The sequence below is a fragment of the Pangasianodon hypophthalmus genome, chromosome 30 (assembly GCF_027358585.1).
Source record: "Pangasianodon hypophthalmus isolate fPanHyp1 chromosome 30, fPanHyp1.pri, whole genome shotgun sequence".
Lineage (NCBI taxonomy): Eukaryota > Metazoa > Chordata > Actinopteri > Siluriformes > Pangasiidae > Pangasianodon > Pangasianodon hypophthalmus.
In genome coordinates this window covers 8300970-8314375 of record NC_069739.1, presented here as the reverse complement: position 1 = coordinate 8314375, position 13406 = coordinate 8300970, and the positions used below count along the sequence as shown (strand labels likewise).

The 13406-nt window shown below is 39.8% G+C and overlaps 1 protein-coding gene across 1 annotated transcript; it reads right to left on the bottom strand.

The window, feature by feature from the left end:
• Nucleotides 1-1037: 1037 nt before the first annotated feature.
• nrl (neural retina leucine zipper) lies at nucleotides 1038-9042 on the bottom strand. The gene is made up of 4 exons (XM_026918030.2): nucleotides 8207-9042; nucleotides 7642-7932; nucleotides 5221-5436; nucleotides 1038-3855 (listed from the first exon to the last, which is right to left on the bottom strand). Exons 1-4 carry the CDS (start codon nucleotides 8807-8809, stop codon nucleotides 3709-3711), a joined length of 1257 nt encoding a protein of 418 aa, XP_026773831.1. The 5' UTR covers nucleotides 8810-9042; the 3' UTR covers nucleotides 1038-3708.
• Between the last annotated feature and the right edge of the window lie 4364 nt (nucleotides 9043-13406).

Genomic DNA, 13406 nt, shown 5'->3' with positions numbered 1-13406 from the left:
GACTCTTTTGACTCCTAAATAGCTCATTGCCATGCCATTTATTTTTCTAAAGCTCCCCATCCAGAATGCATTCCTGACTCACACCATGTATCCACCGTGACCCCGAACCAGGATTAATCAGTTACTGAAGATGAAAGAATGAATGAATATTTATATCATCATAAAATCAGCAAGGCACAAGAAATCTACATTGACATAAACAATATTATACAGTAATAATTACTGCAGAGCATTATTGTTATTGTGCCGGCTCTGTCTGTGCTTCATTAGGAAGATTCATTTCTATCTATCCTGAAAATTGCCTCCTCTAATGCACCTGACTACACAACCTCAACAATAAACAGTGCAGCGGATCCTCCGTGTCTTGCTGCCTCATACACACAGCTGAGAGTCAAACACACGCCTCATCAACTGCAAGAGTAATGGCAAAAAATGGCTCATATAAAAAAAAAAATCTGGCTTGTTCAAGAATGACACCTTACTACTCTACACATTTCAGACATTCTGTTCCTGTCTCTCCCCTTCTCTCTCTCCTGTCTATCCATTTTTCTCATTTTTACTCATTATATCCAATACCTCTATTATACATAGTATTTGTGTGCCAATTGTACGTTTGGAATTTGTTCTGGCTTCTAGCTGTGTGTATGTGTGTGTGTATGTGTGTATGTTCCTGTAACACTGCGTATGTCCTGACCACAAAGGCCCCCTGCCTTTTCCAAAGCGCTCCGGCAGTGAGCTGACCGAGGCCTATTATCCTCCTAATCCCCACGCCAATGTAGAGAGAGAGAAAGAGAGAGAGAGCAAGGAGGGAGGGCTGAGAGTGAGGTCATCCTGCCCTGGCCTTAGTTAGTGAGTAGAGAGAGAGAGAGAGAGAGAGAGCGAGAGAGAGAGGGCAGTTGGGGTGATGGAAAATTTTGCTCTTTTAAGAACAGTAATGTGAACAATTAAATACACAGGAAGTTAAATGTACTCAAAATTGATTTATTTGAGACACATTTAATATATCTGATTAGAAAAAGTGATCGAATAGAAATGCATTCTGCACTCATCATTTATTGCCAGTATAAGAGTACTCATAATATAGCAATGGTCAAATATATCATCACTACAGCATAAACCAACATCGTAGTACTTAACCTATAAAGTAAATAAAACACACACTCGATAAAATGAGAAACCAGCAAATGAAAATAATGATCACATAAATAATCAAAAAAAAATTTAAATAAATAAAGACTGTAAATGAATAAATTAGGGGAATCAATATTATTTACTTAAATAAGAAAAGAAAAGTCTAAATTAAGTTCCTCAGATGATTTGTTATGGTAATATACCAATGATATACCAATGTACCAAGTCTTATTATATGTCTGTGCATATCACTTAGTCATTAAAAAAAAAAAAATAAATAAATCAACAACCCACAGCGTCCAGCTCTGTGTATTCTGAGGTTTTAGTTTCTTTGAAATCAGTTCAGGATTGTTACACTCTTTAACAAACACAGTATTTTTTTTTTTTTTATTCACTGACAATCACTCAAAACCTCTTGATCCACTTACTAATCACAGACAAAGTCACACAATAAAAGCAGTTCGAAGTTCCCTCTTGATTGCATTGTCTATTTCTGCAACATGGCAACACATTTTACCTGAATATTTACTGACAAATATAGTGTTATTGAACATATCAGATGTTTTCGCCCTTTTTTTTCTGTATAAATGAGCCTTTGTTGTCAATCAGAAAGTAACACTGCATGTAATACTTCTGTAAAAAAAAAAGAAATAAAAAGAAATTAATAGCCCCATATGTAGTTGATTATCCAAGGATTGGTTGCTCCAGCTCTGGTGGAGAAACTGAAGAAGCAAACCACCGAACGACACCAACCTGACTGACTATTTTTGGCGTAAATTTCGGGAAATTGTGCAAATGTGAAAACTGTAAGCGAGATATATAATTAAAGTATAATATAAATATCCAATCAGCTAATTGTGTAGCAGCAGCGCAAGCAATGAGCAAAAAAATGTGATCTCAGTGACTGACTGTGGCATGGTTGTTGACGCCAAAGGACTGGTTTAAGTATTTCGGAAACTACTGACCGCACAACAGTCTGTAGAGAAAACAAAACATCCAGTTAGTGTAAGTTCTGTGGGTGGAAATGCCTTACTAATGAGAGAGGTCCAAGGAGAATGTCCAGACGGATTTGAGCTGACAGAAAGTCTACAGTAACTCAAATAACCACTCTTTACATCCGTGGTGAGTAGAAAAGCATCTCAGAATGCACAACATGCCGAACCTAGAGGCAGTGAATTTCCACTCAGAAATTCAGAAACATCATTAGATCTTTCTTTCTTCTATTTAGCGAGGGATACTGTAGGGGTGATTGGGTTCAGATTTGGTGACTATTAAGGCCACGGCATATAAAATGAATCCTTTTCATCCTCATTAAACCAATCTGTGAGCCCTCATGCCTTGTGAATGGGGGCGGAGTCATTCTGGAATCGTCCATTCCCCATCAAGATAGAAATGCTTCATCGCAGGATAAACGTGATTCGTCAGAAGAACTTTGTAGTGATTTGCAGTGACCCATCTCTATAAGTGCGCAACTGGAAACAAAGCATGCAAAGAAAAAAAAATCTCCTACAGCGTAACAGAGCCACTGTCTTTTCCTTTAATTTGTCACAATCCCATCCAATCCATCATTTATTCAGAAAACTTAAAGAGATGAAATGTGTGTCCATAGTTTTCCCTCTTCGCCATATATAGTATAGTGCACTTTTTTGGAGGCAGCCGTATTCTAGCGTTATCCAAATTCTCACTGGATAAATGATATTTGCTGGATAGTTAGCTGTATTAGCACCCATAATGCACTGTAAATCCAGTGTACACCTGAAGCGCACTATTTCCGCACTAAGAACCACAATGCAAGAGGTTTTAGCTCAAATTTCTCATGTCATGTGAATGAATACTGGTGTGGTGACAAAAAAAAAAGGTTAACCCAACAGGTATTAACATTAATTATGTATTTAATACAGAAAATCGCTTTTAATACTTATTTTTATTTTTTGTTGTTTCAGTTTGCTAGGTAATTTCTTAACAGTCTTTACTGTTGCCCCATGTAGTGCTCTATACAAAACGGTCCACCCAGTAAATCGAGTGAGGGACTGATTTCAGACACAGTGTTGGTTATATAGCAGCATTTTATCCTTTAAAATCTAAGTTACAATATTAATTTTGAAAAATTTTGACCTTCTTCAGTCAGTTCAGAGCTCTGGCACACAAGAAAACTCATTAATTCAGACACTCAGCTCTGTATCTGAGGAGAATGTCTGATGTCTATAATTACCATACAGATCTCTGGTTATTGGCTTTCCCCTAGCTTTATGCTTCAGCATGAAAAATTTGAGAAAGCAATCGAAAAAAAGCCAGGCAAAGCCTTTTCTGCTCCTGTGAACCTCACAGCGATCAAACCAAAACCGTTGTCCAGCAGCAGCAAGTGAAGTCCTTACGAAGTGACTATCTGGGGCTTTGGCGAAACCCCGACTTTAACACTCAAATTCGACTGGCTTTGGTTAAATAGCTTAGTTCACAGTCGAGCATTTTCGCTAGTCTCCCCTCGCCTCTTGCAACGTTTTCTGATAGCTCGGGTGGCCTGGTGCAGTAGCCCGTTTCTCTTCTTTCAGTTTGTCAGTTTGGTGTCCTGCTTTCCTTTCAGAGGAAATAGTCTGTGGGAGGAGAAGGTGGGTTGTTGGTCTGAGTGGGCGGGGCCTCGCCGGAGTTAACAAGCTTCTCGTAACGAGCCTTGTAGGCGTCTCGCTCTCTCAACACACGGGACAGCTCACACTGCAACTGCTCCAGCTAGAGAGGGGTAATGGTGAGAGTGGGAGTGAGTGAAATATGGAGAACGATGGAGGAAGAGTGAGAGAGAGAGAGAGAGAGAGAGAGGAAGAGAATAAAAAAACGAGAAAGAAAGATGCAGGGAGTGACAAAGTAGTTATTGAGCGAAAGAATTCATAAGGAAGGAAGAGAGAGAGAGAGAGAGAGAGAGAGAAAGAGGAAGAGAATAAAAAAACGAGAAAGAAAGATGCAGGGAGTGACAAAGTAGTTATTGAGCGAAAGAATTCATAAGGAAGGAAGAGAGAGAGAGAGAGAAAGAGAGAGAGGAAGAGAATAAAAAACGAGAAAGAAAGATGCAGGTAAAGTAGTTATTGAGAGAAAGAATTCATAAGGAAGCAAGAGAGAGAGAGAGAGAGAGAGTGAGGAAGAGAGAGGAAGAGAATAAAAAAACGAGAAAGAAAGATACAGGGAGTGACAAAGTAGTTATTGAGAGAAAGAATTCATAAGGAAGGAAGAGAGAGAGAGAGAGAGAGAGAGAGGAAGAGAGGAAGAGAGGGAAAGAGAGATGTAAGAAGACAGCAAGAGAGTTACGAGATTTTGGAGAAGAATACGATAGTAGTGAGACAGACCAAGACAGAGGGAGAGAAAAAGAGACACAAAATCGGCAAAAGCGAGAGATTCAAAAAGGCCAGAAAGAAAGATAAATAAAGGAATCGAAAGCATAGAGGAATTAGGTTTCGAAAGAGAGAGAGAGAGAGGAATGGAGAAATGAAGATATTGAGATAGAAGGATAAAGGGAGTGAGAGGAAGGATGATAGCGAGGAAGAAAAGACAGAGACAGGGAGAGGAAGGGATATAGGATGAGAGAGAAAGAGAGAGGGAGGTAGATAGTGAGAGAAAAGGATGGGGAGGGAGAGGACGAGAGAGAAAGGTGGAGGCAGGGAGAGAGATACAGAGCAGGATGATTATATTAGAGATGGAGGGAGGGAGAGACACAGAAAGAGATGTACAAAGATGGAAAGGGAGCAAGTGAGGGAGGGGGAAAAAGAGAGGGATGGAAAGAGTTCGTTTGAAAAACACTTATGTAAGAGGAAAACTCTTGGCATTCACGATTACATTCAGCTGGCAGCTGTTGACTATTAGAGGCACATTTTCTGTACGTACACTTAGAAATGTGAACTGGATAATGAATAGGTTACAAATGGCCTCTACTGAGAGCGCTCTTCCAGTGCGTACTCGAACACTGAAGTGTCATCATGTCCATGCTTATTTTCAAGATGCGTAGTGTAAAATGTAAGCATTTCGCTTGTACGGCTTTTATGAATGTCTTGGAGTATAGTATACATATATTTGTGCATATGTGTGTGTGTGTGTGTGTGTATATACCTGCTGTGTGAGGATGTGCTTCTCAGACTCAAGCGCATGCCGGTGCTGCAGTCGTTTGTAACGGCAGGACTGAGCATAGCCTCGGTTCTTCAGCGTGCGACGTTTTTGCTTCAGACGCACCACCTCGTCTTTACTCACACCACGCAGGTGCCTGTTCAGCTCGCGCACAGACAGACTCACGAGCTGCTCGTCTGAAAACCGCTCATCCAACCCAGACTAAAGGAAATACGAGGGAGGATAATGCAACAAGTCAGAAATGAAACGCAATCTGGAGTGCGGTTACAGGAAACTAATCAACGAGGTGTGGTGTGATGTGGCCTGACATGAGACAGAAGTTGATTTATTCCACTAATTATTGACTCGTCAGTTTAGTGATTGACTTCTTTGAACCCAAGACAGATTATTTCCTTTCATCACTTATGTTATAAACAATATAAGCATGTAGCTCACCAGACCTCTCATTTTTCATTCTTTTGAAGTTAATAAGACAAAAAAAAACAGCAGGTTGTCAGGTTACAGAGATGTGAACCATCCTCTGTCCTGAAGACATTCTCATGTCGGAAAATTTAAACTGGAGACTCCTTCCATAAATGTTAAATAAATACCTTCTTATAATTAAGCTTCACCTTATCAAAGGTTACTTTTTTTTTGTTAAATGACAATGTGGAGCCACACAAGTCTGTGCAGTTTCCTGTAACTGAGTTGTTACTATAGAAACAATAACGTATTAGAACACACGCGTTAACATAAGCCTGTGATTTGAATTGCAACCTACACTACTGTCAAATCTGCTCTTAGAGAAAATTAAGCAACACCTTCTGACCAATCTGATTTGAAAATTCAGCATTGTATAAATAATGCTTAGTGCATGTGGTCCCTTAGTGATCATAATGTGTTAATACAGTTTGTTAATAATTTCCTTTTTATGATTGAGGATCCAATCATTTGAACATAATGTACTATATGTAATATAAAAAACTGTTCATGTTCATCATAGAAATTAAACTATCCAAATTTTTAATGCAAAAAATGGGTCTGCAGGAAAAGCAAACCCAAATGTGTATGCAGGAAACTCATCTATGTTTTAGTAATAAGGGAGTACAATGATTCACCCCAATTTACACATTCACACATTGTATAAGTTGTATAAATAGTGTCATGGTATGTCTGGTGATATGGAAGATAAAAAAAATACTTAGCATCAGAGGTAAGTATATACAGTATAATGTGACGTGATGCCATGAGGCGTGCACGTGTATGTTGCTCGCGCGTGTTCACTATGACGTGAGCCATGTCCATGCAAACGGGCATGTGTGTGTTCATAATCTATAATCTGCCTGACTGAGTGCAAGTGACAGTGATCAGGATTACAAAACAATAATAGCAGATATTATGGTAATCTCAGAGACCTGTTCCACTTTCAACCTTACACATCTCCGAACAGAGTGTCAGCCTTGAAACAACATCAAACATGTACAAATACGCACACAAGTACATACAACATTACACACACACTCCATTAGACCGCATTGTAACGACGTCTGAAAATAATGACACCTAAAAAAGCTGCATCAAATAATATAGGTAACTGGATTGCTAACACTAGTGCATCAAGGGACTACCACGGTTCTTGAATCATTCTCAGTAAGTGGATGGGTAGAACATTAAATTTGGCCCACTGAGATGTAAATTAAGTGTTTACACTGCTACAGTATGTATACAGTATATAACGTGGTATTATAGCTAGTTAGCCATATTATTACTATTAGCCATATTATATAGCTTGCTTGTTGATGGCAGTTTCCGGTCACCTTGTCTGGCCACCTCACTGAAAATTTTCTTGGAGCACCACTAGTGGTACAGATGTTGATTTGCTTGCTTTGCTTGCTTAAATCTTGCAACCCATTGCTATTAAATTCCAATATCTTTACACCCCTCTTCAACCCTAACACAAATTCCACAATCTTCAAAAAGTTTAACGCAAGCACAAGCAATATAACCTTTAGAAGTGTGGAAAGGATTCAGAAAGATGGATAGAGTTCACATTTCAAACATGGACTAACCTGGTTCTGTCTCAGAAGTCAAAAACAGTGCTTCCGCTAATACTCTTTCCTTCTAAATTCTAATCATACTTATTTCATGTGGTCTCAGTTGTGAATCAAATGGAGGGATTGGTTCTGTGTAATTTAGCAGCTCTCGTTCAAAAATTAACATTGTCTGGATGACAATGTTTAACACATGGAATATTGCTGTGCAGTTTCCTAAAAAATTTGTTAACTACCTCTTTCCCTAAAGGTCTGAAAGCAAATCACATGAATTCATGGTAACAGTAACCTAGAAGCCTCTTTAGATTCTCTTTAGATACAACCAGGCAGTACAACAGGTCAGCACATTGGCATCTCTGCCCATCGTCATCTTTACCTGACTAGCTTGGAGCTGATGATGATGGTGAGTGTGATGACTGTTAATGAGATGATGGGGGTGATGGTGATGATGATGATGATGATGCTGCGGGTGATGAAGGCGGGATGAAGGGCTTGAGGGCTGGTGGTACGTGCCTTGTGCCGGATTGCCATTGTGGAGAGATGGAGGGCCAGACGAAACAAAGAGGAGAGGACGGTGACACAGCTCCGATGCCTTTACATCACCTCCACTCTCACTGCTTGAGTCTCCAAGATTACTGTTTCCAGAGCTCTGAGACAGGACCGGGAACTGAGAGAGGGAAGGAGAGAAGGATTGATGGATGGAGAGAAAGGAGTAAGAGATATCAGTAGAGATTTTGGTGTGTCACCAGTTTTAAATTTTAAACATCAACCTATGCAAATGAATATCTCTCTATTTCAACACACTCAGCACCTCTCAAAAATACACACTCTCTCTCGACCAACCCTCAGAAAAAGACACACAAGCCATTGCCCATCCACCCACACACACACCTACCACCTACTAGCGAACACCTACTAACACACAAATACACAGACTGCACCTGTGAGCTCACAGCAGCGGCAGCTGAGTTGAGTAGCACCTCCACTGCATCTTCACACCCCAGAAATCCCCCAACGACCCCCCTATCTCTGTCACCTCTCTCTGGTGTTCCTCCTAAGGCTTCTAGGAGAGAAGCATCCCCTCCAAACTGCTGCTGGATTGCTGCCAACCAGAACAGATCTTCCAAAGACGTGGGGTTTGGACACTGGCCTGGGACACCAGGTGCAGGGCTGCAGTCCAGATTCCCTTGCGAGGTGGAACTTAATGCAGAGACGTAGCTGGCAGAGATAGAGAGAGGGATGGATATGGAAGAGGAGGAGGAAGAAGAGGCAGATGGAAGCGGATGAGCATCACTGAGGGTTGGCGAGGGAGGTAGAGAGGTATAGGGGCTGGAGCTGAGGCTAGAATCCGGAGGAGGTCGAACCACATAGGGGGATGACAAGGAGTCCTGCTGCTGCTGGACTGCTTTTGGATATGAGCATGGTGGAGGAGGGGGAGGAGAGTCAGCCTTTGCCTCAAACTTGAGCAGGTCGAAGTCATTTAGGTACTCCATGGCTAGGGGGCTGGGGGGCAGTGGGGGAAGAGGGATGGAAGGCGATGACATAGCCAACACTTGCTAATACAACTGGAGTGTTTCTGGTGTAACAGGTTTCTTAGGTGTATTGAGTGTTGCTCCTTTCACTCTCAGAGTGAGATTCAGTTAGTGGTCCAATGCCCTGGTTCGGATCAACAGCGATGATTCTTATTTAGATTCCTGATTGGCCAAAACCAGGAGGAGTGTGCTTATGTGAGTCTTGCATTGGGGCTTTGTTGCTTCCTTGTACAGAGGACTTTCTGTGTCACCTCCTCATCCTGGCAGAAATGGACATGGAAATAGTCAGCATGGTATTGTTTTCATATAATGTGAAGATGCTTTTGTTTGTACGATAGCCATTTCCAAAACTACAACAATGCAAATTGGCACAGTGATATCGTTTACCACATATAGTAAGTAGCCTTATACTATTTGTTCTAGGCAGTGCTAGTATCTAGGTTTGGCACCACACTGAATGAGTGTTAACATTGTGTTGATCATATACGGTTACTTCACTTGTGATTATATAGTAAAACTAATACAGAACCATGCAATATTGGACCAAATGTTATCATTCATTTATTCTTCAGTAACTGTATTATCCTTTGCGGGGTCATGCTGGATCCAGAGACTATCCCGAGAACACTGGGTGTATGGGGGAGGAATCTCCCCAAGATGGGACTCCAATCCATGGGAGGGCACCATGCACACATACAGTACATTCACACCTACGGGCAATTTAGTGTAGCCAATCCACCTACCTGCTTGTTTTTGGACAGTGGGAGGAAACCGGAGAACCCCGAGGAAACCCGTGCGAACACTGGAAGAACATGAGAAACTCCACTAAGAGAACCAGGGATTCTGGAGCTGTGAGGCGGCAACCAGATATCAAATTTAACATATTCAGTTTATTTAAATACGAAAACATATTCACTTTTACACACCCTGAAGAATTGTTTTGGTCTGTCAGTGTAAACTCTATCTATCTATCTATCTATCTATTCTGAGAGTGTATGTTTGTTTCACCTGTGATTATAGAATGGTACTGAAGAAGTACTATGTAAAATCTGACCAAAATTCAAATGAACACATTGCACCAAAATAAAACGAAACCTTTAAACTTTGAGAACCCCATTTTGCACAATTTTTACAACCACGCCATTAAATATTTATGTTTGATAGCTTTAAAGATACCTGCGAACACTGAAGACTGTAACACAACTATGTTAATAAACTAAGCTAGGCCTCCTAGTGGGGCTATTTCAGGAAATCCTGGTGATGACGTTAAACTAAGGATAGTTGTGCTTAGTTTCTTTTCAGCAGTACACAACCTCTAGCTGTTGTCTCAAATCTGGCAAAGTTTTCTCTAAAAGCTTTTGTTATGTTATGGCAGGAACTGAAGTAAAGATAACATCTCTAAGCCTGGGGTTGAAAGGTCAAAAGCAGCATGACAGTAATGGCCCATCCACTATAGACACACTATGCATGGGTTTCTATTCATGCTAGCGCCTCATTTATGCCAAAGAGATAAGCATTGTAAGTGGTAACAAAGCTCTGACCTTAATGCAGAATTTATTTGGAATATGCTAATATTGTGCATTGAACTTTAACACTATAGCGCAATATTAGAGTCATGTATCATTATGGGAAATATATGGTTTTGCTGGGAATGGATATGGCCATTGTATGGCCATGATAAATCACTTTTTATAGAGTCTATAAAATACTCATAAGTCCTTCATGTTGTTACCATTGTATGCTTGTGTAGATGTTCAGTAAGTCTGTCCTTTAAATTCAAAACCTTATTATACAGAATAGATTGTATAGAGTGACACGTTATTGGTCTATCTGTCTTGTATTGTATAGTGAACTGTGTTCACAGATTAGAACATCAGAGGCTGCTGATATATGTATAAATCTGAACATGCCAGAAGCCAATCAGAATATGAGTAACAATTCCTATCCATGTCAGAAGGAATTAATCTTCAGAATCCTTGGAAGAAAGGTTTAAATCTAATCCCTGGTACGTGCAATAATCTTAATTCAGACAAAAAAAAACCCCACAAAATCCTCTGAACAATTTAACATGCTGTAATGAGGTGATATAAGATATTGCGAAGGTTTTGCATAAATTAGAATTAATAGTAATATATTTCTGCACATTGCTATAATAATCTCCGTGCAGTTTAGGAAGTTTATACGTCGAAGACTCTGTACATCTAACGTATAGTTCCGATAAGGTCAGTCGTGTGAAACATCCTTTAATATGGCATACAATGCATCTGTAATCATCGCAGCAGTCTCAATTGTACGATATCTAACTAAACAATAGCAAACATTGTCTTTGTTACGGTTTTATTCCTCGAAAAATCTTTACACGAACAACGTCTAATATATAAGTTATTCAAGCCTTGTGAGAATTTTGTGCCTATAATGGGTCAGATTATGATTTTATTGTTCTATATTATTATTACTATGAATTGTTCTTCAAAAAAACACTTGTCAGATAACATGAAAGTCGTTATTCCTGATCATCCAATGGGTAAACTTAAACAAATATGAATACCGAATCACATCATTCAATATATTTACAAAAAAATATATACTTCATATAGTTTAAGAAGATTTTTTGGCTAGATCATAAAACAAACTTCTAAATCTAAGACGTTATAGACATGTGTGACAGAACCGATTCTTCTACGACGTACTTTTTCGATTGATCTTTTTCCTATTTTGATAACAAAACTATAAGAAATATCATATGTACGTATTATAACTTTTTATATGAATTAAGTCAATTTCAGGTCATTCCAGCAGAAGCTTGTAAACCATCTCAAAGCTTTCTCTACATGTTTTTATATACAGCATTGAAGTCATCATTCTAGATCATTCTAGATCTAGCTCATTAAATCAACAGCCTTCTGTTGCCTACATGGAGCGGGACAGAGGGTAAACTGTCACAGGCCTACAGAAAGGATCCAAAGGCTCGGGGAAACTGAAAAGAGACCTAAATTGACAGAAATGACAAAACCAAAGTTGGTCCGAAGAGGAGTTCAGGAGTTCACAGAGACAGGGAGGAAGGTAGAAAACACCAAGTATATTTTTTTAACTGAACAAGTTTTTTTTTTGTTCTTACCGTGGGTCATACACAGAGAGGCAGACAGGGATCCGTTTGATTTGTTTCATTCCTCATTAGTATCTGATGGTCTGACTGATGCCTCCCGAGTGTGCCTGACTGATGCCTCTTGTGTATGAGTGTGTGTGTGTGTGTGTGTGTGTGTGTGCGCGTGTGGGTGAGCATGCGTGTGCCACTTTGTAACCGACTGTGTCATTGCCCCCTCCTCTCCGATGTAAATCCCTCTCTCCCCCAGTCTCTCTCTCTCTCTCTCTCTCTCTGTGTGTGTGTGTGTGTCATGCTCCCCACTTCTTTTATTCCTCCCAAAGCCACATATTTGTTCAATTGTTCTGTCATGCCCATTCTCTCTCTCTCTCTCTCTCTCTCTCTCTCTCTCTCAGTACTTTTCATCTTTCAGTATCAACACCTTTCAACATTTTCACATCATTTAATATGTACTTTAAACATTTAAATCAGAAAATGTGGACACAGACTATGGTGTGTGTGTGTGTGTTTGTGTGTGTCCCTGTACGTAAATACACACATTCCGTTACTCCACTCTTAGAGCCTGGCCAGTACCCGCCTTCCATGCTGAGTTGTCATGGCAACAGTGTGTAAGCAGACATAAATAGATGTAACTTTGACTGCAGTGGTTATGGTCATGAAATGTTCATATGTGGGATGACAGACAATCACATGGGGAGATAAGAGTTAAGCCTACAGACTGCCACTTGTGTGGCTGCTGCCACCTCGTGGCTTCTATACATGTGTGTGTGTGTGTGTTTGTGTGTGTGTGTGTGTGTGTCAGTGAATCTGACAGATTTAAGAAACAAACTAGCACAGTAAGTTGCATGCAAGATAAAATCAATATAACATTACAATTATCTTTGCAATCTAATACACAAACAAAAAAAACAAGCTGGAAGTAAGAAATAAAACATGATGCGGATACAGGAAAATAATTAACATCAATCACCATGCCATACTTATTATCCGTTTGTAGTTACATTTCACGTTGTGGAACAAGTTAGTTCCTGTTATCACTTACGTTATAGCAGCTACTTTATAAACAGTCGTTCCTTTGTCAGTCTCCTATTTTCTTTCTCTTAGATTATTGAGAAACTGTAAAGCTCTCCATCCTGTTGACTTTCCGTCTTGGAAAACATAACGTTACAGTTTATGACTATTGCAAAGCCCTGACACACCTTTACACACCTTGTTTGAATGAGTTTACAAGCTGTATTCACCATACAGGCCCTTGTGACTACAGAAACAATAACATGTTACGATGAGTGCATTGATACAAACATTGTAGCGTGAGCACTGTTCGAGCCTCGCTGTTATAAAAAAAAAAAAAAGATTTTATGTGGTATCAAACCTGCTTGTTAAATTCTTGTTAGATTTATTTTGAATGTATGCTGTATACTGATATACAGTAGGTATATAACATATAGGGGTTAAATGTGGGTTAGAAAAGAAAAGGGCTTCAGAAGCACTTTGTGTACGTGTGTG

Excerpts from the sequence above, each read along its gene's own strand:
- nrl (XM_026918030.2), bottom strand. The coding sequence starts at position 8,809 with ATGTCATCGCCTTCCATCCCTCTTCCCCCACTGCCCCCCAGCCCCCTA. Across the intron at positions 5,437-7,641 it reads ATCAGCTCCAAGCTAGTCAG|TCTGGGTTGGATGAGCGGTT; the intron begins GTAAAGATGACG and ends TATTTCCTTTAG. Across the intron at positions 3,856-5,220 it reads AGCACATCCTCACACAGCAG|CTGGAGCAGTTGCAGTGTGA; the intron begins GTATATACACAC and ends ACCCCTCTCTAG.